A 23,618-nucleotide genomic window follows, 5' to 3' on the forward strand; every position below is an offset into this window, starting at 1 on the left:
ATCTCATGGGCCATTTCCAGACGGCCCCCCGCCTCGCGAAACGTCGCGCGTCGTTGCGCAGAAAACGCGAAATATCGCGTTTTCTCGCGCGAGTTTTGCGCGACGTCGCACAAAACTCGCGTGAGAAAACGCGATATTTCGCGTTTTCTGCGCAACGACGCGCGACGTTGCGCGAGGCGGGGGGCCGTCTGGAAACGGCCATGGTTGCTGTATTATCAAATGGTGTCCAAACTAAAAGATCAAGTAGTTACAGAAGGAGGCCAGCTAAGAGAGAAAACAGCTTTCAAACAACTAATGACTGGAAATTCAAAACACCGATTAGGAAAAGTATAAAAAAAATTCTACTGCAATATGACACAGAATCAGAGCAAGTATAAAATTGCATGATAAAATGGATGCAACCTTTGGGAGAAAAAATAAGCAGGAGCCAGTGGGAAAATTTATGGACCAAAGAAATCAAATTTACAGAATGCCAAATATTAAGAGAGAATGTTCTTTAAAAAATGCTCTTTAGATGGTATGTTACTCCAAAAGACATTGCAAAAGCTAACAAAGATTACAATGGAAAGTGTTGGAAATGCCAAAACACGGATGCAATATTTTATCATATGTGGTAGACATGCAAGAAAGCAAGAAGTTATTGGATAGAAATACATGAAGAAATTCAAAAGATACTAAAGTTTAAGTTCGTGATGAACCCTCAAAATATGTTATTAAATATTTTACCAAGTAATATTACAAAAATTTACAGCAAATTATTTAAATACATGGTAACTACGGCAAGAGTGGTATCTGCAGCAAAATGGAAGGCAGAATGATGTCCAGTTCTGACAGAATGGAAGAAGAAGCTATTTGAATATGTGTCAATGGCAAAATTAACATCTTACATATGTAACAGGCCTATCTGAGAGTTCCAGGAAAAATGGAAAATATTTTTAGATTTAAGTTGAACATTAAGAATATTTAATAACAACTATTATTAAATATGATGATAGATGAAAAGACATTTAACTAGAAGTAGGAAATTAGGAATATATATGGGCAAGTTCTAATTAATAACACTTTAATTTTTAGTAGTTTATTCAATATGTTTATTTCTTATAGGATTTAGATGTTGTGTTTAGATTCATATATGATCCAGATGGCTATTGATGACCGAAGCAGTGGAAGGTAAAGATAAGTTGGACAACTATATGATGTAGTTATGTTTTTATGTATATGTTTTGAGTTTATTGTCTGAAATTTTAATTTTTTTAAAAAAACTCTATGCAATGCATGCATTTTCTTCCCAGATTCTGTTTCACATGCAACAAAACCTCTGACACGATCAGTTATTTGTGAGAATAAGCCAATTGCATTAATGGCTACACCTGATCTTAGACCTAGCAAGATCTCTTCGATATTTTCCCTTTCTCAACTGCAATTATCAGTACCAACCAGGAATTCCCCCAAATGCTCCCACTTATGGTTTTGGATTTTATCCCTGTAGTAGTTATCTAATACTGGATCCCCCTCGCCCCCCAGCTGCCATGGTGATCAACAATGAAGCCATTTCTTTTGAAGTCAGTTATCCACCATGAGCCTTCAGAACAGGGCTAATTCAGTGGAACAAATCTATCCCTTTAAAATGAAGAGCCTTACCTTACACACGGTCACTGGCCAATGATAAACAAAGTACAATTTCTTCCAATCGTGGAAATGAGGGCTACTGAAACATCAAAATAATTACATCTAACATATAAGGTATTATACAATTACACACTGTTAATAGTAAAATATGAACTATACTTTTAATACATTTTTTAAAAAATGGAAATGAGCAGGAGCAGCACCCACATGTCCAGCTCATGCTCTGTTTTCTGCAGCTACTGACCTCCGCTCTTCACTCTTTTTGATAGCCTCCCCCCCCCCCACCGCCGCAATAGCTGGGAACCTCTCACCTTCCAAGGCACACTGTAAGACTTCAGTGCCGCTCAGCAGGGAAATGGGAAAAAGTACCTTAAAATGTGGGGGAATGGTATGGAGCAGCCAGCTACCCCATGCCATTTTGAAAGCTAAGCTTAGCTCCAATCCCCTCCCCACAAGCACTGCAGGCAGAGTGTCTATGTAGACCCTCCATTTACAGTCACCCTGCAGTTTCTCCTTTGGAAAGGGAAAGAAGCAGGAGCCAGGCAAGAAGTGCCCACATTGGGCATGGCATCATGTGGAGGCTTCGTACTAGCCATGCAGGGAAAAATCCCCACATAGATGCAGTTTAAGACTTCACGGAGTGTCCTGACAGTCCACAGCAGTAACATAGCTAAAGTTACGTTATTTATAGTCCACCTTTCTCATTGAAACTCATGGCAGATTACATAATGTAAATCAGTGCAATTGATAAGATTAAAACATCTGATAAGCAATGTAATAGGATGATTACAGAAATCTGCAAGCAAAGCATAAGGATTAGCCATGATATGTTAACAATGACAAAAAGGTGGAATTACATAGGTAAATAATGTAATGAGAACAAGATAACAAGAACAAGATGATAATATACACTATATGCAAACAGATAATATACACTATGCACAGTAGTGTAGCCCTCATTCCTGTTCCCTTGAACAACCTTGAACCAATACATCACAACATAGTGAACAACTCTGTTTTACATCGTTTGTGGAATGCCAGAAGTATGGAGGCCTTCCTGACCTTCTCAGGCAATATAGAGGGAAATGCCACCTCTTGCAATCTTTTGTGTCAGGAGGCAAGCTCTGCCTTCTGATCCAGTAGTACAGGCATCATCTCTGTTAACCTTTTCCTTGAATAAAAGGTAAAGGATGGAGTGCTATGCTTCATGAAATCTGCATCTCTCTTGAAACAGAAGCACAGAAGTTAGCCAATTTCTGACTACTTTTCTTCACAGAAGTTTCAAACTATAAAATTAGGTGCCACTATCTTTGTAACATTCTGTACAGGTTACTTACCTATGAAGGAACTTATGTGTACCATAAACAGCAAAGCAAAAGCACCAAACGACCAAGCAGCATATTGTCACAGGTTTCATGCTGACACTATCTACAAAGGAAAACACCAGAAGTTGTGAAAGTAAAACTGCAAGTGGGCAACTGATAATGGAACTCTTTAAAAGCAGAAGATATTAACAATGTGAAAAAAAAGATTGTTGGGGTTGAACATTGCAAATTAACCTGTGATAAGCCTTACTTGGTTTTCCAGTATGGTATAATCACTTTGAGTATGATATATAATTTTACAGAGCATTGATTCAGTATCCACTGTGTGTGTGGGGGGGGGGGTGTAAATTCCTGGTAGGTATACACTACATATTCATTCAAGAGCTAGTAGTCACAGGACAAAGACACTCCTCTGTAACTTTTCTGAGTGGAAACCCCAGTAATGAAAGTCCCAATGCTTTCTTCCAGAGTTCAGTGTATTTAAATCCATAGATCTTAGTTGGCTGAAGCTAGCATAACTCTGTGCTGGATCATAGCTAATAAATCCAGCTCTAGAATAAAAGTTTTGCTTAGACAACATTAAGACTTTACAAAATTCAGGACTAAGACCATCAGAAAGGAAAGACGACTTTCATGCAGAATCCCTAAAAGCCCTACGTTAATGTCCTGATAATAGTAGATGTACAATAGATAGAGTAGCACATTAAACAGAAGGCGTTGTCATTTTAAATGAAGGTGAATTTAACATAGTGCGGCTGCTAATGTCTCCTTTAAGAAAAGTTATTGGGTTGGATCAAAGTACCATCAGATGAGCTCTTCAAAAGGAACAAAATTTTCAGACACCCCATACCTACAACACTAGGTTTCCAAAATACTGATTCTTGAGAATAGCGGGTGCTGGGGAACAGGTGATGATGCCCCTTATGTCTATGGAAAATGAGCACTGGATCCAAGACTGTGTATCTACAGTGCCATAGAAATATCCCATAAAAATTTCTCTCAACTTCCCAGAATGCCCAAACAGATCCCCCCTTTCAGCAGCTGATGCTCACTACTCCAACAAGAAGATGAAATATTGAATGTTACAGCAGAAAAGCATTCTGTCACACAGACTCAGTATCATTTGGACACAACTTCTAACAATCAATAACACTGCCAGGCAACCAACCCCAAGAATGTTTTCTGCAAGAGGATCTAAAATAAAAGACGCTCCAGAAAACACATCATCTTGACTAATAACGTATCCTGAAATGCCCAATCTTATATGCACACAAAATCGCTACAGGATGTTTGTTAACATCCCATTTCTCTACTCTGCAAGAAATCAGAATCCCCAAGAAAGCCATAAACCTACTTCCTATTTGAAGCTTTACACGTGCCATAGTACAGTAACACATGCGCTCTGATTCCACGCATGTTTTCACGAACGCACACTTTAGAAGTCTCTCTAGAACTTATTCTCACGCGCGCCCAGGACTGAAACTTTAACGGTACTTCGAACCTAGTATCCGCAAACGCAGATTCTAAGCTTTTACAGTTCACCTAACAACAGTCTAAGCCAGCGCGATCTTCTAAAGCGGTTATTACACGGAAGTTAATCCCACATCGGAGTCGATAAACCTTGCTCCCAAGTAAGTGCAGGAAGGCTGCCTAGACCGTTTACACATATTACAACCCATGTGTCTTCGGGAGCGAAGAGCGGAACTTACTTTGAAGTGACCGTACATCTGATTGAACTACACGGATGTAGCTCTAAGCCACTGCTTGAAAGCCTCATAATCAGTAGGACTTGCTGCCAACTAAATACGGTTAGAGGAATGTCGCTTTTACCCCCAAACACCACCACAATATTTTCACAGCTTGTCCCACGGCTTTGTCGGGCTGCTGGTTGTTATTATTATTATTTTTAATTTTACCTGGCCCGTGCCGTGACAAAAAAAGAAGTCCCGGAATCTCCGCACAGGCGATACTCTCCTACTCCCACGAACGCCCAGTACTTCCTCCCCAAGTACTAAATCCCGCCCACACGTCATTTAGCTGAGCTAGCTGTTAGCGATTGTAATTGGCTCAGTGTGTGTGTTTGGGGTGGGGGGTGGGGGGAGATCTTAAATAAACTGGAAGCTAACCGAAATGTACATCTTGCTTCGGCATAGCTGCGGCTGCTTCTTTTTTTTTTTTTTAAGCAACATATGGCTTTTCTAAACTGCGATGTCACTTTGTCAGGCCAAAAGGTGGCACCGTCGATATAACATTCAAAAAACCCATGATTTATGGAACTTGCGCGTTCTGAAAAAGTATTGCCTGCTGGGGCTTCTTTGAACTTGGCCTTTCTCTACTAGATGAGAGCGCAAATACGTTAAATATTTGCCCTACATATGTATAATGCTCGATGGCAGTCGCTGCTAGCCTTGTGACTAAAACGAACCTCCCATATTCGGCGACAGCAAGCCTCTGAATAGCAGAAGTAGGAGGCAACATCAAAGGAAAGCCTTGTCCTTTATACCCTGTTTGTTGGCCCTCATGGGCTACTACTGGTTAGTCAGGGTGTGAAACAGGTTGCTGGCCTAGATGGACATACTGGTCTGATCCAGTGGAGCCCTTCTTATGTTCTTAACCATCTGTGGTAAATTATATTGCTCCATAAGCACATACGTTTTTTAATTACAAATTATACTGCAAGTGCTGCATGTGTTACTTTTACAAGCAGAGCCATGCTAAAGTACATTTTCCTTTCCGCTCACACATCGCTGGATACAAACCTTTAATTTGTAAAATACACAGTGATGTAGTAGTAATAGCATGCCATAATCATCTTAAAATACATATAATAATCAAGCACCTAACAGGCTGTGCTCTTCAGCGAGTAGGAAAAGGGAACAAAGGAATGCGAAGAAGCAATTTTGTATTCTGAACTGAACTTTCTACCACCAAACTATCATGAGATGACTTTGTTCACTGCTGTGAGCAGGGTACTAATCTGTCTAGAAGAGCTGTTTATAAGCAGTTATTATTGTTGTTGTTATTAACCACAACAATCCAAATTTACATAATAGATCCATGAGTTAAGAGTTCATGTATCCTGATACATTTTTACTATAAGTTTAACTAAGGTCAATGGGGCTTAATCCCAAGTAAATGTATATAGAATTTTTGATCTGTGTTTAGCTTAACCCATATCTTTTAGGGGTTCTATATAAGTCTGGTATTTTGAGGAGGTAAGGATGGGTAATAACCTGATGAGTAACAACTAGGGGGTCATGTACACCAGTCCTACATTGTGGGGGTCTAGTACCCTCATCTATTCATGTGAAATAATATTTTAAAACAACTCTTCATTAAAATTAAACATATGTATAAAAGTTTGTCGGAAAACATGAACCTGAACTTGGTTTCATGAGAACCTGCTTCTCTGTCAACCAGACAGGGCTGTGGTGAATGTGCTTTGTATTCTAAATCGGAGCAGGAATAGTGCTGCATTGATATACATTCTCTCTCTCTCTCTCTCTCTCTCTCTCTCTCTCTCTCTCTCGTTGTCCATTTATATACATGGACTGGAATGTTTGTCCTCAAAGCATTTTAGGTCAGCATTTAACATATAAAGTGATTCCACACAGGTTGGATAATGCACTTCCAATCCTCTTTATAGATCATTTGGAACGGGGTTTTTTTGTGTACAGAACAAAATATCCACCTCAAATGATTGATAAAGTGCATTGAAAGTGCATTATCCAACATGTGCGGAATCAGCCATAGTGGGATAATTAACTTATCATGAGTGGTTAGATCATAGAACATAGAGTTGGAAGGGGCCATACAGACCATCTAGTCCAACCCCCTGCCCAGTGCAGGATCAGCCTAAAGCATCTCTGACAAGTATTCATCCAGCCTCTTCTTGAAAACTGCCAGTGAGGGGGAGCTCACCACCTCCCTAGGCAGCTGATTCCACTTTTGAACTACTCTGACCGTGAAAAAGTTTTTCCTAATATCCAGCCGGTACCTTTGTGCATGTAATTTAAGCCCATTGCTTCGCGTCCTACCCTCTGCTGCCAACTGGAACAGCTCCTTGCCCTCCTCCAAATGACAGCCTTTCAAATATTTAAAGAGAGCAATCATGTCCCCCCTCAACCTCCTCTTCTCCAAACTAAACATTCCCAAGGCCCTTAGCCTTTCATCGTAGGGCTCAGTCTCCAGACCCCTGATCATCCTCGTCGCTCTCCTCTGCACCCTCTCGATTTTGGCTACATCCTTTTTGAAGTGAGGCCTCCAGAACTGCACACAATACTCCAGGTGTGGCCTGACCAAGGCAGTATAGAGAGAGGCTATGACCTCCTGCGATTTCGACGCTATGGCCCCTTTGATACAACCCAAGACTGTGTTTGCCTTTTTTGCCACTGCATCACACTGACTGCTCATATTTAGTTTACAGTCCACTCTTACCCCAAGATCCCTCTCACATATACTACTGCCCAGAAGTGTATCCCCCATCCAGTATTTGTGCTTCCCATTTTTGTGGCCCAGATGTAATACTGTGCACTTGTCTTTGTTGAATTGCATCCTATTCACAACTGCCCACTTCTCCAGAGTATTCAGGTCTTGTTGAATTTTAATTCTATCTTCTTGGGTGTTTGCTACTCCTCCCAATTTGGTATCATCAGCAAATTTAATGAGCAGCCCTTCCACTCCTTCATCCAGATCACTGATAAAAATATTGAAAAGTACTGGTCCCAAAACCGAGCCCTGCGGCACCCCACTGGACACCTCCCTCCAATCTGATGAAATGCCGTTGACCACCACTCTTTGAGTGCGGTCCTCTAACCGCTTCCCTATCCACCAAACTGTCCTATAGTCCACTCCACAGTCTTCCAGTTTGCCCATCAGAATGTCATGGGGGACCTTATCAAAAGCTTTACTGAAATCCAGATAAATCACGTCAACAGAGTTCCCCCGATCCAGTAAGCTGGTCACCCGATCAAAGAAGGAAACCAGGTTGGTCTGGCAAGATCTGTTAGGAACAAAACCATGCTGACTTCCCCGGATCACTGAGCGGTCCTTCAGATGCTTACAGATTGATCCCTTGAAAATCTGTTCTAATATCTTCCCAGCAACAGAAGTCAGACTGACCGACCTGTAGTTTCCCGGGTCATCCTTCTTCCCTTTCTTAAAGACTGGGATAACATTTGCTCTTCTCCAATCTTGTGGCACATCCCCAGTCCTCCAGGAGGCCTTGAAGATGATGGACAGGGGTTCTGCAAGTTCTCTGGAAAGTTCTTTCAGCACTCTTGGGAGCACCCCATCCGGCCCAGGGGATTTGTATTCATCCAGTGCAGCCAGATGCCTCTCCACAACCTCTCTGTCAATGTCAATTAGCCACTCAGGTGTCCTGCCACATTTTCTACTATCTCTAGATGTGCCTGAGTTCTTCAGGGAGAAAACAGAGGCAAAAAAGTCATTAAGCCTGTCTGCTTTTTCTCTGTCCTGCATCAGAGTTTCTCCATCTACTCCCAACAGCGGTCCAATTGCCTCTTTTACCTTGTGTTTGCTTCTCACATATCTGTAGAAGTTTTTCTTATTGTAGCGAGCCCTCCTGGCCAGACCCAGCTCGTACTGAGCTTTGGCCTCTCTGATGGCTGATCTGCAGTACCTAGTAACCCTCATATACTCCTCTTTAGAGGTCTGTCCTTCTCTCCATTTCCTGAACATTTCCTTTTTTTCTCTTAGCTTATTCTGGAACTCTCTGTACATCCACATCGGTTTCTTGGAGCCCTTACCATGTTTCCGTCTTGCTGGGATAGTGAGGGCTATCATAAACTCCTTTCTTCCTCAGGATGGAATGAGACAATATATGTTTTTCAGGGAACTGAAACCTGTTTGAAAGAAGAATCACTGCTCACGATGAGCCTACTTGTCTCACTTTTGCTTCAAATAAAAAGATTCTGTATTGTTTCAAAAATATGTAAAACCCATTTCACTGAAGGCAAAAGAGGAACAAAAGAAATACACAGAGTAAATCATAGGAAGCAATGTAGGAAATAAAATCCTGTCCCTTTAATAGGAGTTTATTATGCAGAAATGAGCAGTTGAAGCTTTTAATGACAGATCAAAATGGTATTAAGAGGAGCATAATGAAAGAACATAGAAAGAGTCCATGTAGTCAAGCATCCTGTTTCAGAGCTAGCAAGTTACCCTGGGGGAGCATAACAGAGCATAAACAGAGCATTATATCCTGCTGAGGTCCCTCCCATCCCTAAACCCTGCTCTTTACAGGCTCCACCCCCAAATCTCCATGAATTTCCCAATCCAATATTGACAACCCAACTCCTAGTACTGAGTTTCAGAGACTTATTGCATCTGAATATGGGTAAACCAGTTTAAACCAGGAAGGAGAATAAAAGTTGGCAATCCTAATCAAACCTCGTTCAGTTCTCTTAAAAAAACATTGTTTATTTCCAGCTTCTTGCATGTGAGGTCATCCCTCCCCAAAAGATTTCTAAGTTAGCTATTACAGTTACCTTTTGGGAATAAGACACATCAACACATTCATATTTCATTTAGTAATTTTTCTTGCCACAGTCATACTGGTGTTTGCTGCATTAAAAAAAGTGCAGCTATGCTATGTAAACCTTCATACAGGCAGTGACATACACAAACTCCAGCACATGCTTATTATATGTCCTTAATGTATGGAGACATGTCTCTCCTTTAAAAGCATATTGTGGTAAACACCATTCAAAACAACAACATACCCACAACATGAATGTAATTTTATCCCTCTCAAACTTTTAACCTTTTCTATCTACTGCAATAATAATGTTACAGCTGCTTTGAAGTAGGCCTGACTGAACAAGGTGGGACTTGCTTCTAAGGAAACATGAATAGACTCAGGCTGTCATTTTGAAAAGTTTGCTGGAACAGGACCAATAGGTAGTGATGCTGCCATCTCAGGATATCAGGGTAACAAGAAATATAAGCTAGTAATATTCTTTGTTATATAGGACTTGGATAAAAATAAGGAAAAACAAGTTATATTATTATATTGTCTCAAAACTCTGTAGCTGATAAGACTAATGGAATTGAAAAAGGCCACAGAATCACAAAATCACAGAGCTGGAAGGGGCCATACAGACCTTCTAGTCTAACCCCCTGCCCAATGAAGGATGAGCCTAAAGCATCCCTGACAAACATTCATCCAGCCTCTCTTTGAAAACTGCCAGTAAAGGGGAGCTCACCACCTCCCTGGGCAGCTTATTCCACCTTTGAACTACTCTGAGGGTGAAAAGGTTTTTCCTAATATCCAGCCAGTACCTTTCTGCATGTAATTTAAGCACGTTGTTTCGGGTCTTATTTTCTGCTGCCAACTGGAACAGCTCCCTTTACACCTAAGAAATTAGCAGCCATTTATTCCCACAATTCACCGTTATGTTAGAAAGGATATGGGGAAATAGGGTCATATATAGATCGTTGGTGGAAATGTCACTACATAGAAGAGTTCTGGAATACAATCTTGCACCACATTATTTTGTTAACTGGGTATAAAATACCAAAGAAATCTGAGCTGATATTTTTGAACCAATGGACTGACTTGGAGATCCCACCAATCTGACGAGGCCTCATCAATATTTTCTTAATGGCAGCAAAAAATGTAATTGTTCAAAAATGGAAATCACATACTGTACCGACAATTACCAGCTGGTATTCTAAAATCTGGGACCATTTTTTATTTGAGAAAATCTATGACAGAATTTATCAAGCTGAAAATTTCCCCCAAACAACAAACTTTATGGAAAAATTGTTCCCTTTTTTTGAATACATTTCTAAAGAGAATCTATATCCTCTCAATAAAATATATCAAACAATCCTTTTTTCATTTTTATTGGGTGAGTAAAAATTAATATTACAGATTTTCAATTGAAACCCTCACTTCCATGTTCTCCCACCCTTTTCCCTCCCCCCTTAATCTAAGACCCGCTGTCTGAATCTACTACTTATATCCCCTTTTCTATTCTTAACTATCTTAACACACTAGTAAAATAGTTAATATATATTAGATTAAACAAAACCTAACATCAAACTATCAGTTACATTATGTTTCTAACTTATCTCCTCTCTTCTCTTGTAAAGATCAGTATCTCCTCCTTTCTGCAAAATTAATAGTTATCTAACAACCATAATTGTCCCTTTACGTCCCACTTCTTTTCCAAATACTGTTTTAGTTTACCCCAGTCATTAAGAAATTCTTCTGGATTCTGTTCTCTCAACTTTCTCATCATTTTATCCATTTCTGCCATGTACAGCAATTTTTGTATCCAATTTTCAATAGATGGTACTTCTTGTGTCTTCCACTTCTGAGCATATAAAATTCTTGCCGCTGTTGTCATATAGAATAATAAAGTTCTTTGTTGCCTGGGAATCTCTTCTAATTTCAGATTTAGCAACAACAGTTCTGGGTTCTTATTTATTGGGATTTGTAAAATTTCAGTCATAACTTCTGTAATATCTCCCCAGAACTGCTTTGCTACCTCACAGGTCCACCACATATGATATAATGAACCTTCATGGTTTTTACATTTCCAACACTTGTCTGACATTTTGTTGTTCCCATATGCTATTTTCTTCGGCGTTAGGTACCATCTAAATATCATCTTATAAACATTTTCTTTAACATTGGTACAAGTCAATATCTTCAATGTACTTTTCCACAAGTATTCCCATGCCTCCATTGTTATGTCTCTATTACAATTTATGGCCCACTTCACCATCTGGACTTTAACAGTTTCATCTTCTGTATACCATTTTAACAAAATCTTATAGACTTTAGAAATCTTTTTCTTGCCTTCTTGTAGTATACTTTCTTCCAATTCAGAGTTTTTCCATTTAAATCCCAATTTTAAACGATCCTTGTCATATAAGTCTTTAATCTGTCTGTATTGAAACCATCCATAGTGAGAGGATAATTCGTCTCCTGTTTTAAGTTTAATCATGTTTTGCTCCATTTTCAACACCTCCTTATATGACAAACATTCTTCTCTGTTGTAAATTGTTCTCGGGTCAATAACTTCCAATGGCACCACCCACGTCGGGATACCCTAATCCAAATATTTTTTATATTTTTGCCAGACCGTGTAGAGGCCTCGTCTAATGTAATGATGCAGGAACATAGAGTCAGCTTTAATTTTATCATACCATAAGTACGCATGCCAACCAAAGAGTTTCTTGTATCCTTCAAGTGTTAAAAGTTTAAGATTCTCTAACGACATCCATTCCCTGAGCCACACCAAACATAATGCTTCATGGTATAGTCTTATATTTGGTAATTGTAGTCCCCCTCTTTCTTTGGCATCACATAACACTTTCATCTTCACTCGAGGCTTCTTCCCTGCCCATACAAAGTCCGATATTTTCCTTTGCCACTTATCAAATTGTTTATTGTCTCTTATTATTGGTATTGTTTGCAATAAAAACATAATCCGTGGTAGTACATTCATTTTAATTGCTGCTATTCTTCATGACAAATTCAACTTATTCCATTTGATTAAGTCTCTATCTATTTGTTGCCATAGCTTTTCATAATTGTTCTTGAATAAGTCAATATTTTTAGCAGTAAGTTCTATTCCTAAATATTTTACTTTATGTGTTACCTCGCAATTGGTAATTTCCATTAACTCTTCTTGTCTTTGTTTCACCATATTCTTGCACAATAGCTTAGATTTTCTTTTATTAACATAAAATCCAGCCAAATCTCCAATTTCTTTTATCTTATCCAACAATCTTGGCATGTTTTGAATTGGATCTTCTACAATAACCATTACATCATCTGCAAAGGCTCTGACTTTAAATGTAAATCCCTTAATCTTCATACCTCTTATGGCATCATCCTCTCGTATCTGCATCAATAACATTTCCAATATCATGACAAACAACAGTGGAGACAATGGGCAACCCTGCCTTGTGCCCTTCCGTATTTCCAATTTCTTAGTTAATTCATCATTTACTACAGAGGCACATTGGTCTTTATATATAGTTCTTACCACTTGAATGAACTCTTTTCCCATCTGTAACTTCTCCATTGTGGCGAACATAAAATTCCAATTTAAATTGTCAAAAGCCTTCTCTGCATCCACAAAAAAGAAACCGACTTCTTTTTCACAATGTCTATCATAGTACTCTATTACATTTATTACCATCCTTAAATTGTCTTTAATCTGTCTGTTTGGTAAATCCTACTTGTTCTTCTGCAATAAATTCAACCAGCCATTCTTTGAGCCTCTCCGCCAATATTTTCGCAAATATCTTATAGTCATTATTTGACAATGATATAGGTCAATAGTTTTTGACATTGCATAAATCCTGCTCTTCTTTTGGAATAAATGATATGTTAGCCTCATTCAAGGTTTCAGGAATCTTTTGTCCCTTTAAAATCCCATTCATCACTTTTTTCAGGAAAGGCACCACTTCTTTTGCCATTACTTTATAAAATTTAGCCATTATTCCATCAGGTCCTGGTACCTTCCCCAATTTGGCCGATTGTATTGCATCCATAATTTATGTTTCTGTTATTTCAGCATTTAATTTTTCCTTCCACCTCTCAGATATCATTGGTAAATTAATTTTGTCCAAATATCGATCAATAGCGTTCACATCCACCCTTTTACTCTGAAAATATATCAAACAATCCTGAATTCATAATCCAGAATGTATCAGCTCAGTTAATTTAGATTTGCTATTGCATGTTTTCTTCCTTCTCTGTTATGTAATTCTCTAATAATTGACTTACGAGGTACTTTATATTGTAAATAGTTTTTGTTAATAATTAAAATAAAATATTTTTAAAAAGAAGAAATACACCTGGAACAGCTCCTTGCCCTCCTCCAAATGACAGCCTTTCAAATATTCAAAGAGAGCAATCATGTCCCCCCTCAGTCTCCTCTTCTCCAAGGCCCTCAGCCTTTTCTCGTAGGGCTCAGTCTCCAGACCCTGATCATCTTCATCACTCTCTTCTGCACCCTCTCGATTTTGTCTACATCCTTTTTGAAGTGAGGCCTCCAGAACTGCACACAGTACTCCAGGTGTGGCCTGACCAGGGCAGTATAGAGAGGGACTATGACCTCCTGCGATTTCGATGCAATGGCCCTTTTGATACAACCCAAGACTGTGTTTGCCTTTTTTTGCCACTGCATCACACTGACTGCTCATATTTAGTTTACAGTCCACTCTTACCCCATTAGTAGACCGTGCAAGACGGATATGTGAACCGCACTTTCTCAACGAGGAAATTAATCATCTAAACCACACACTTCAAGCAAATGGCTACTCCAGAAATGAAATCAGAAGAGCGAGTAAACCAAGGACAAATCAAACAACTAAGGAAAAACAGTCTCCCACAGGAAAAGTGTTTTTGCCATATATCAAAGGAATCACTGATCAGATGGGAAAGCTTATGAAAAAGTACAGCCTACAAACAGTATTCAGACCCACCAGAAAAATACAACAGATGCTATGTTCAGCAAAAGACAGTAGAGACCCCCTCACCTCTGCAGGAGTATACTGTATACCTTGCAGCTGTGGACAAGTTTACATTGGGACCACAAAGCGTAGCATCCAGACAAGAATAAAAGAACATGAAAGACACTGCAGACTTGGCCATCCTGAAAAATCAGCAGTGGCTGAACATAGCCTAACTCAAACATGACACAGTATCCTATTCCAGGACACTAAAATACTTGACACTTCCAACTACTTTGTCAGATTGCACAGGGAAGCCATTGAAATTAATAAGCATAAACACAATTTCAATAGGAAAGAAGAGACTTTAAGAATGAATAGAGCATGGCTTCCAGCCCTGCAAAACACCAGGCTAACGAAATACTCCATATCCCACAATAGCCCTGCAGAGAAGATTAGCATATCAAGCACCAATCCATATGCAAAAGAACCTCCTCGGATACAGTGACGCCTCCCTTCATTAGCATTCCACACCCTGGGAAACTCCTACAGGATGACTCAGCCCAAACCCACTTTTCTGAGTAGATATATATTACCTGCCAACATCTTCTCCACACTGTGACACCGAGAGATCTCTTTCTTTTGGTGCTACACCTCTGAAGATGCCAGCCACAGCTGCTGGCGAAACGTCAGGAACTACAATGCCAAGACCACAGCTATACAGCCCGGAAAATCCACAACAACCATCGTTCTCCAGCCATGAAAGCCTTTGACAATATAAGGTATAAGGTATAACTGCATAGCGGCCCTCAGTAACCATAGACGGAAAGGCATTTAGCCAAGCCAGCATAAATGCCCTTCTATAGTGGGACACTGTTAAGTTAAAAAAAAAATATTGTGGAATAGAACTGGAAGCGTTTAATCCATGAACAGCTACTGAGCATACACATCGTACTCTCTCCTGTATACTACTAAAATGCAGGGATGACATAGTTCAATTCTTTTGTTTCATATACATTATTTGTGTTAAAGCCCAGCAATTGAAATCTATTTTCAATGACCTTTTTCAAAGAGGCTCATGTGTTCTTGGCTCATTTCAATCTGACTTCAGGATGGAGATGACTTTGTAATTTAGGTGGACAATCTCCAGTTACAGCTGGACAAGGGAAGTACATCATTATTTGTTCTTTTAGACCTATTGGCTGCCTTTGGCATGATTGATCACTCTGATGCTAGAGCTGGAAGTAAGGCTTTAATGCTTGATGGCACCATATCTCTTTCAGACCAGTGCCTTACTAGCCTGGTCACCTGTCTAAGGAAGAATAAAATAAATGTTGAGAAGACAGGTGATGCTGGTCAGTAAGGTATTTGTTTTGGAGAGCATTCTACTCCCTGGGCTGAATGGGTTTGCTTCCTTTAATAGAGACTGTTAGGAGATTTTCATAAGGGCTGTAAGTGCAAACTTTTAGAGAGGGGCTTTAGGGCCACTAGATGGCTTTACTATATATTAAGACTTTGGGTGCAGGGAATGTAAATTGATATTAGTTATAAGGTTTGTTTTAATTTATTTGATGTTTTTGCATTTTGTGGTTATAAATGGATTTATTTTTGTTACCTACTTTGGATTCCAGATGTGAGAAAAGCAGGCATATAGAGGTTTTTTTAAATAAATAAAACATATATATTGATAAGCAAATGTGAATAGCTTTTAAAATACATTAAAGTGTAGATTTTTAGTGCCACCTGCAGCATAATCATGGAAACTACATGTCCTAAACGGACATTTTTGCATATTCCACAGCCCAATCTTATATGCAGATTTCAATAGCCTTAAATTTGCCGAATTAAATGGTAGCAGACTCCTAAGGGAATTTGTGATTCTATGCAATCCGGCCACCAGAAGTGAACGAAAGGCATATTATTCCAACGTGAGGAGGGAATCCCAACCCTTTGTCGTCAAGTGTCAACGCACACACATGGGTTACAAACTTAAATAGTTTTATTTAACTTCTTCATACACGTAAGGAATCTCTACTCACAATTCTTCTAAATAATGAAAGGAGAGAGTGCATCTTTCATGCATAAAGGCACTTGATGGAGCTTTGTAGACCCAATGAATGTGGTGAAAAAAGAGAGATGACTTGCTCCTCTCCCTGCTGAGGTGTGAATGAACAAAAAAGGAAATGGCCTTAACAAGTTTTGGTGGGCTTTGAATGCCCTAGGAACTGAACCCGTGGGGTAAGGCACTACAACTCCCAAGATGCACTTCTCTTAAAACTATAGGCATACATTCTAGCCTGGTACATATTGATTAATATTCCAGCTTTCTGCTGGAACAGTACACATATTATACCTTTGTTAACACATTTACTTAGATCAAGATGGGTAGCCGTGTTTGTCTGTAGCTGTCAAAAAGAGCAAGAGTCTAGTAGCACCTACAAGATTAACAAAATTATGGTAGGGTACGAGTTTTTGTGAGCCACAGCTCACTTATTTAGAAGAAGTGAGCTGTGGCTCTTGAAAGCTCATACCCTACCACTAATTTTGTTAGTTTTGGACTCTTGCTCTTTTTGACGTTTATTTAGGGTTGTCAACAGACTTGAAGAAAAATGTCCTCTCCCTTTAATGGAGGCTTAATGTGTGGAAATGGGCAATTGGAACTGTTCATGTTATGGAGGTAAACAACATCTCATGGTAATTAACATCCCATAAAGTCTGAAGAAGGGAGATCTAACTCTCAAAAACTTACATTCTGAAAACCTTACTAGTCTCAAAGGTGCCGCTGGACTCAAATCCTGCTGTTCTACTGCAGCCCAACATGGCTACCCACCTAAACTATTAACATTCCATGAAGTCTCTATTAAAAGGACAGAACATTGGAAGAGAAGGGGCTCTTGGGACAGGCAGACTTCCAGGACAGCAGACTACCATTGTAGGAATGTTAGATTGGGCAAGGGATGCAAACTGCAAGGGGCCTGGGGACGGAACACTCTGTCTAAACTAAAAAGAGTCCAGCAGCACCTTTAAGACTAACCAATTTTATTTCATGCATCTGACGAAGAGAACTTGATTCTCGAAAGCTTATGCTACAATAAAATTGGTTAGTCTTAAAGGTGCTACTGGACTCTTTTAGATTTTGCTACTACAGACTAACACGGCTAACTCCTCTGGATCTTTGACTATTGTAGCATAAGCTTTCGAGAATCACAGTTCTCTTCGTCAGATGCATGGAGGGCAGAAAGAAACTGGTCAAATATAGAGGAGGAGAGGGGAGGGGAGGAGGGTTGTAAACAACTCCTTTGATATGGAGATGCAAACAGCTCCTTTTGATGTGGGGATCAAACTAGTAGCACTTTAAGACCAACTAGCCAGTTTGGTGTAGTGGTTAAGAGGGCTGGACTCTAATCTAGAGAGCAGGGTTTGATTCCCCACTCCTCTGCTTGAAGCCAGCTGGGTGACCTTGGGCTAGTCATGGCTCTCTGGAGCTCTGTCAGCCCCCGCCCCCTCACAGGGTGTTGTTGTTGTGGTGATAATAATGATATACTTTGTAAACCGATGTGAATGGGCATTACCTTGTCCCAAAAGGCGGTATATAAATCTAATATTATTACTACTATAGATTTGCAGAGTTTGCGTTTCGAGAAACAGAGCTTCCTTCCTCAGATGTCTGGAAATCCAGTTGGTCTTTAAAGTGCTACTGAACTAGAATCTTGCTGTTCTACTAGAGACAAACAAGGATACCGACCTGAAACTATGGTCAAATCCACATTCACCCATTACCCGCATGTTTATCGGATATCTTCCGTTTGCCTCCAATCCACGATTTTTTCCTCTTCGTTCACATTCCTGCTTCCAATCCGTCTTTCTCGGGCGTCCCTCCGGTCACACGGCCGCTCGAAAACCGCTTTTTTGTCTAGACTGATCAGTCCTTCCCACTAATTTTTTGTATGTTTACATACTTCTGTTCCCTCCGCAAGATGCTCAGAGAACTGTGGACTACCGAACAGACTCTTGCGCAAGGCAGCGTCCCGTTCAGGTCTAATATATCGGACGAACGACTAGTCTCTTTCTAAACCCCCCGCCTCTTGTTCCTACCAGCCAATCGCAGAGCCGAGTCGACAGTCGGCCGCCCGCACTCGCACATTCCGCGCGATTCCAAGCGCGGGCCTCTTGGCGGCTTATGTGGCTAAAGCGGTTAGCAAGAGTGACGCGCCTCAATTTTCTCAGAAGAAGGCCTTGCCCGGTCTTACAGCGGCGAATCTGCGAGATCCGATCCGTCGCCAGCTTAGTTTAGGCGGTTGTCAGGGAGAAAAAAGATGGCGGCAGGGACAGAGGAAGACACGGAGCTGAGGGATCTCCTCGTGCAGACGCTGGAGTCCAGCGGAGTGCTAAATAAAATCAAGGTGCGGAGTGGTCCAGGGGAAGAATTTGTGTTTATGAAGAGGTGGAGGTGGGTTCGCGAAGACTCTGGCTCTGCGCCGGGGCGTGCGGCCGCGGTGGAGCGGCCCCCGAGAGAGAGCAAGAGAGAGAGCGGGGCAATGCTTAACGGTCTTCCAACTGTCATTCCCGTCTTTAGGGCTGTGTAGGGTTTCAGCGCCGCGCGTTGCCTTCCCTCACGGTGCGTGCGTGGAATTCTTTGGGCGGGGGGGTCCGAAAGGTAACCTATAACCCCCGGCCTTGTTCTTGAGATTTGTGGCCAGACTGTGCTGTCGTAGTAAATTGAATTCTTCTATCAGAGAGTCATTGCTCTTTTCGGAGGCAGAATCACTGACAATTCGTTAATAGTTTGACTACCATTTCTTGTAGCCGACTGTGTAGGGTAATAGCCCCTTAGTAAGGGTTGTATTAGGGAGAGTTTATGGATCTTTGCTTCATATTGAAGCCCATGTCTTCATTTCCCTTTAATCCTGAAAGTGCTAAGATGGACTTTTTGCAAGCATAAGTGAGTGTAAATTCTGACCTATTCTTACTCCCATTCTGGTCATCCTCACAGAACATACTAACTGGTCACTCAGTAGCATCTTTGGAACTTTGATCAGCTGTGAAAATATTTGAATGTTGGGTGAAATCCCTTTTGGAAAAGAATGTTCATCTGAATAACCTGGAAGGTGGCTGTGCAAATAAACAGATACATTTTTTTGCCACAGGTTGGCTTGAATACCAAACAAATTACTTGAAGTGTAATTTAAAATGAACGTGCTTTAAATGATGTGGCATAGTCCACTATGCTGCAGCTGAATTGTTAGGCATTTTATCCCTGAACATGTTCTGTCAGTTGTCCACAGTGGTGTGGTATATATAATTTTTTATTTCCAGAATTTTCCAGATTTCTCTAAGATTGTCTCCTGCTCATCTCAGTAAAGTTCTCAGTACAGACTTGGGTTTTTTCTTTATGTAACATAACTGTGCAAAATCAATTACTTACATCAGAAAGAACAAGTTGATAAAGAAGTAAAACTTCTTGTGTAGTGATAAGTTTGGGTTCTTTATATAATTAGCCTTGGTATCAGGGGCAGACAGGAAAGCCACTTGGAAGAGGTTCTTCTAATGGAGTGGGGAGCCAACCAGACAGGCTTGCTGCAGTTCTGCTGAGCTGGGCGGCAGTGGCACAGAATAGCCAGGCAGAGTTAGCCACCTTACTTGCTTGACCAGTGGCAATGCTGTAGCCAAATATGGTACTGTGGCTTCCCTCTGCCTACCTGCAGCTTCTACTTGGCTAGGCTGGTCTCCCCACCTCCCTGGCTTGCTGAGGCAGGGTTGGGGGTGGGTGTGTAAGAGGATACTGGGCCATCAGCTCACCAGGACTTTTCTCAGTGTCCATAATAGTCATTCCTCCCCATGTGGTATTTTCTGCTACTGAAGAATAATATTAGTTTGTACAAACACTGTGTCTCAATTACAGGCAGAATTGCGAGCAGCTGTATTTTTAGCATTAGAAGAACAAGAAAAAGTAGAGGTAAGAAGCTCAAATAATTGTTTATTTCACACATTTTTACATTGATTTTCTACCACAGACAGCATTCAGAGCAGTTTATAAAATCCAGTAAAAATACAGCAGACTAGCAGCACGTGTACACATACAGAGAGAAAGAAAGAGAGGAGAAATCAGTGTATGGCACTTATTTTAGCATCTCTTTCCCAGCATTCAAGTTCTTCTGGCTACTGCTGCTATGAGCAAAGCTTTTTTCATAAATGGATCTAGACATGAAGCTGCTTCCTGCCTTCCTCTGATAGTAATTGTAGTGTGTAAATTATGTGTTAGAACAAAGATTGAAGATCTTGTTTGTTTGACTATTCTGTGGGCTGACCAACTGTTCAAGTCTTTGCAAAGTAGATGGCATATCTTGATGTGTTTGCCATCATCCAAAGTCTGGGATTGATACAATAAATTGAAAGGGGAAGACTCTCTATTATGCATATGGATATTTTCTGTATTTGTTCACATGTGAGAGCTCTGAGGAAAGCAAAAAGCTGTAGAGAGACCACTGTATTAATTTCCAAGCTCTTCTTATCTCAAAGAATGTAGAGAATGGGTCAGTGCTATACTGTGAATAAAAATGGTGCAACTTATTTCAGTTCTACACCTAGTCCCTTCTTGCTGCCCAAAGGCTGTGGCTCAGTGATATATCATCTGCTTCCTTTGCAGAAGGTACCAGACTCAGTCCCCAGCATCTCTAGTTAAAAACTGATCAAGTACTGGATGTGGAAGACCATGGAGAGCTGCTGCCAGTCAGAGTAGAGAATACTGATCTTGATTGACATGGTCTGACTTGTTATGAGGCGGTTTCATGTGTCGTCAGAGCCACCGTTTTCGCAGATGTGTACAGTTACAGAAAATAAGAGTAACAGTAGTCCCTGTAATCCTGCTGCATGTTAATCTAGTATTGTATGTTGTAGGAGTGGTTTAAGGGCAAAGATTTATGTGACAACAGCTATTGATATTTTTGAGATGTTAATCTGTTGAGGGTTAGATAGGCAGTTTTATTGTTTTCCAAGGGAAATTGTGAATTATTTTTATCTTTCGACAGAACAAAACTCCTCTGGTAAATGAAAGTTTGAAAAAGTTTTTAAACACAAAAGATGGTAAGCTTTTCCTGTTCTTTGGAGATTCATTTCCCAAATTATGTGTGTTAGTATTGTGATGGAAGTGTGACGGACTGATAAATTGTAGGAACTAATGGATTAAGAGCTATCCTTGGACTTGGGAAATAGAGCACATCTCATTTCTACCAAAGATTTATTGTGTGAAGTTCTCTGGTAAATCACCTGTTCTTCATATGTAAAATAGAAACTATAGTTAGAACAAATTTGAATTTCATATTTATAGTGTCATTAATGTTATGTTTGGTCTGCTTATTCTGATTTTGAAAGGCTGCAATAACACTTTCTTAAGAGTAAGTTCAGTTAAATAAAATGGACTTATTTCTAAGTAGATTATTTTAGGCTTGCTCCCCTTGGCAGTCGTGATCTGGAATGTTTTGAAGCTAGGTAGTTAGTTCACCTCCTCACTTCACACTGGACAGTGTAAAGGCTATGCTTGTTTTTCATACCTTTCTTTGTCTCTTTTACCCAAACTCCAGTTTTCTTCCAACTTTCCAGCCTCCAACTGTGATGTTACCTTTGGTATCACCCGTCTACAGTGAAAATAAGTGTAGTTATGATTAGGACTCCTTGCATGCCATTCCTAGAATGTTCTACTCCTATAGCTACCTGAACATGTTTTTTATTCTCCCTAAACATTCTTACAGGCTTTCATGTAGAAGGCTGTTTTGTTAGGTACAATTTGCCCAATGGAATATTTGAATTGTTTATGCATAATTGTAACATAATCAGGATACTTAGCATTTATATAGTGCTTTAGAGTGTTCAAAATATTTCACATACTACATCTGAGTGAAAGACATGGAACAATCTGTATTGGCAGTTATTATCTCCAAGTTGCAGGTTGGGGGAAGGGATGAGAGAGAGTAGCTTGCCCAAACCAGCTGCTGGTAATGATGCATGTGCTTGACACCTATCTGTAGATTCTCAGTTTTCATGAATGAAGCTTAAAATATGCTGCTTTCATATGAAAGAAAACAGAATCTGAATTTGCCCCTGAGACCTGAAAGTTAAAAGCACTCTGTCATTTTGCCATGTTGGTTTTGTATACGCATGTGGTACATATTGATCTTTTAACATAAAATTTGTTTAGCTGGCTAAATTATGCTATCCAGATTTGAATATAATGTGCAATATGAGATGTTTAATATTGTGCATTCCTTATTTCAGGTCGATTAGTAGCTGGTCTTGTCACTGAATTTCTTCAGTTTTTCAATCTTGATTTTACCTTGGCTGTCTTTCAACCTGAATCAAGCACAGTAAGTCCACTGCATTTTTTATTTTGAGCATTGTAATCAAATGCTATATTGGTTTAATAGAACCCGGAGGATCTAAAGAATTTGCTTTGGGTTTATCCTATCTGTCTATACATGTAATATAATTAAAAACTCTGGAGCACATTTGTGTTCACATCTGCAGTGCTTTATATAGTTTTTCAGTGGTCTGTGATATCACAGCACCACAGTGATGGAGGATACTGCTGAGAATTTTAAATATATGTGTAGGTAGGGGGAACCCTGCTTTTTATTTTACCTTTGCGCAATGCATCTGTACAGTGATGCTTTCTGAGATTCTAGTTTGCTTGAAAGAAAGATGGAAACTGTTTGATACAGTTTTTCCAGCTCTTGGAACGTAGTACTGCATACCACTTTTTGTTGTGAAAACCCAGTAAGTGTTTTTAATATTGGGGGAGAAGTCATAAATCAATGGTAGAATACACATTGCAGCTAATACAGTTGTTACTGTATTGGGTTGAGGACGGAGGCATCTGTGGGATATGCACAACTTTGCCAACAACAGAAAGGAAAGCTTGGAAGGTTGTGAAAAAAATTAATCAAAATGGGGGCCCTTGGGTTGTTAAGGCTTGAGAACTGCTGGAATAGTGTTTATAATGGAGTTTTAAAAGAATCTAGTAGAAATTGAGAAGGACCCATTTATAAAATATGATGGCCTAAAATATCTGCAATTTGAAGAAATGTCACATGAATTTACAGATATGTAAGCAGAGAAAGAAATTTTAAAATTTTTCATAATTCCTGGTACTGGTAGCCTGGATGATATGCTTGTGCTATTTGTCATATTGTTTTGCAGCTAATTTGTTACTAAACCTTTACAAAGAGAGAA

At 39.9% G+C, this 23,618-nt stretch overlaps 2 protein-coding genes across 7 annotated transcripts in view; one reads left to right on the forward strand and one right to left on the reverse strand.

Annotated features, from left to right (window-relative positions):
- The window catches only part of RNASET2 (ribonuclease T2), a 50,708-nt gene extending 32,268 nt beyond the window's left edge, over positions 1–18,440 (reverse strand). Inside the window, exons 1-3 of one of the 4 annotated variants that reach the window (XM_054973926.1) lie at positions 18,139–18,440; positions 2,967–3,057; positions 1,642–1,708 (exon numbers count right to left, since the gene is read on the reverse strand). In XM_054973926.1, coding sequence (XP_054829901.1) covers positions 1,642–1,708; positions 2,967–3,046 — 147 coding nt within the window. In that variant the 5' untranslated portion in view covers positions 3,047–3,057; positions 18,139–18,440. Of the gene's footprint in view, positions 1–1,641; positions 1,709–2,966; positions 3,058–4,663; positions 4,819–4,870; positions 4,959–18,138 lie in introns of those variants that run through there. The other 3 variants (XM_054973942.1, XM_054973917.1, XM_054973934.1) reach the window with 3 other exon arrangements.
- A 75-nt stretch (positions 18,441–18,515) lies between these two features.
- Positions 18,516–23,618, forward strand: part of CEP43 (centrosomal protein 43) — a 42,805-nt gene continuing 37,702 nt past the window's right edge. For 2 of the 3 annotated variants that reach the window (XM_054973886.1, XM_054973894.1), the window contains exons 1-4: positions 18,638–18,796; positions 20,296–20,349; positions 21,422–21,476; positions 22,665–22,753. In XM_054973886.1, coding sequence (XP_054829861.1) covers positions 18,710–18,796; positions 20,296–20,349; positions 21,422–21,476; positions 22,665–22,753 — 285 coding nt within the window. In that variant the 5' untranslated portion in view covers positions 18,638–18,709. Of the gene's footprint in view, positions 18,797–20,295; positions 20,350–21,421; positions 21,477–22,664; positions 22,754–23,618 lie in introns of all 3 variants that reach the window. The other variant, XM_054973904.1, reaches the window with a different exon arrangement.

The sequence above is a fragment of the Eublepharis macularius genome, chromosome 1, assembly GCF_028583425.1.
Source record: "Eublepharis macularius isolate TG4126 chromosome 1, MPM_Emac_v1.0, whole genome shotgun sequence".
Lineage (NCBI taxonomy): Eukaryota > Metazoa > Chordata > Lepidosauria > Squamata > Eublepharidae > Eublepharis > Eublepharis macularius.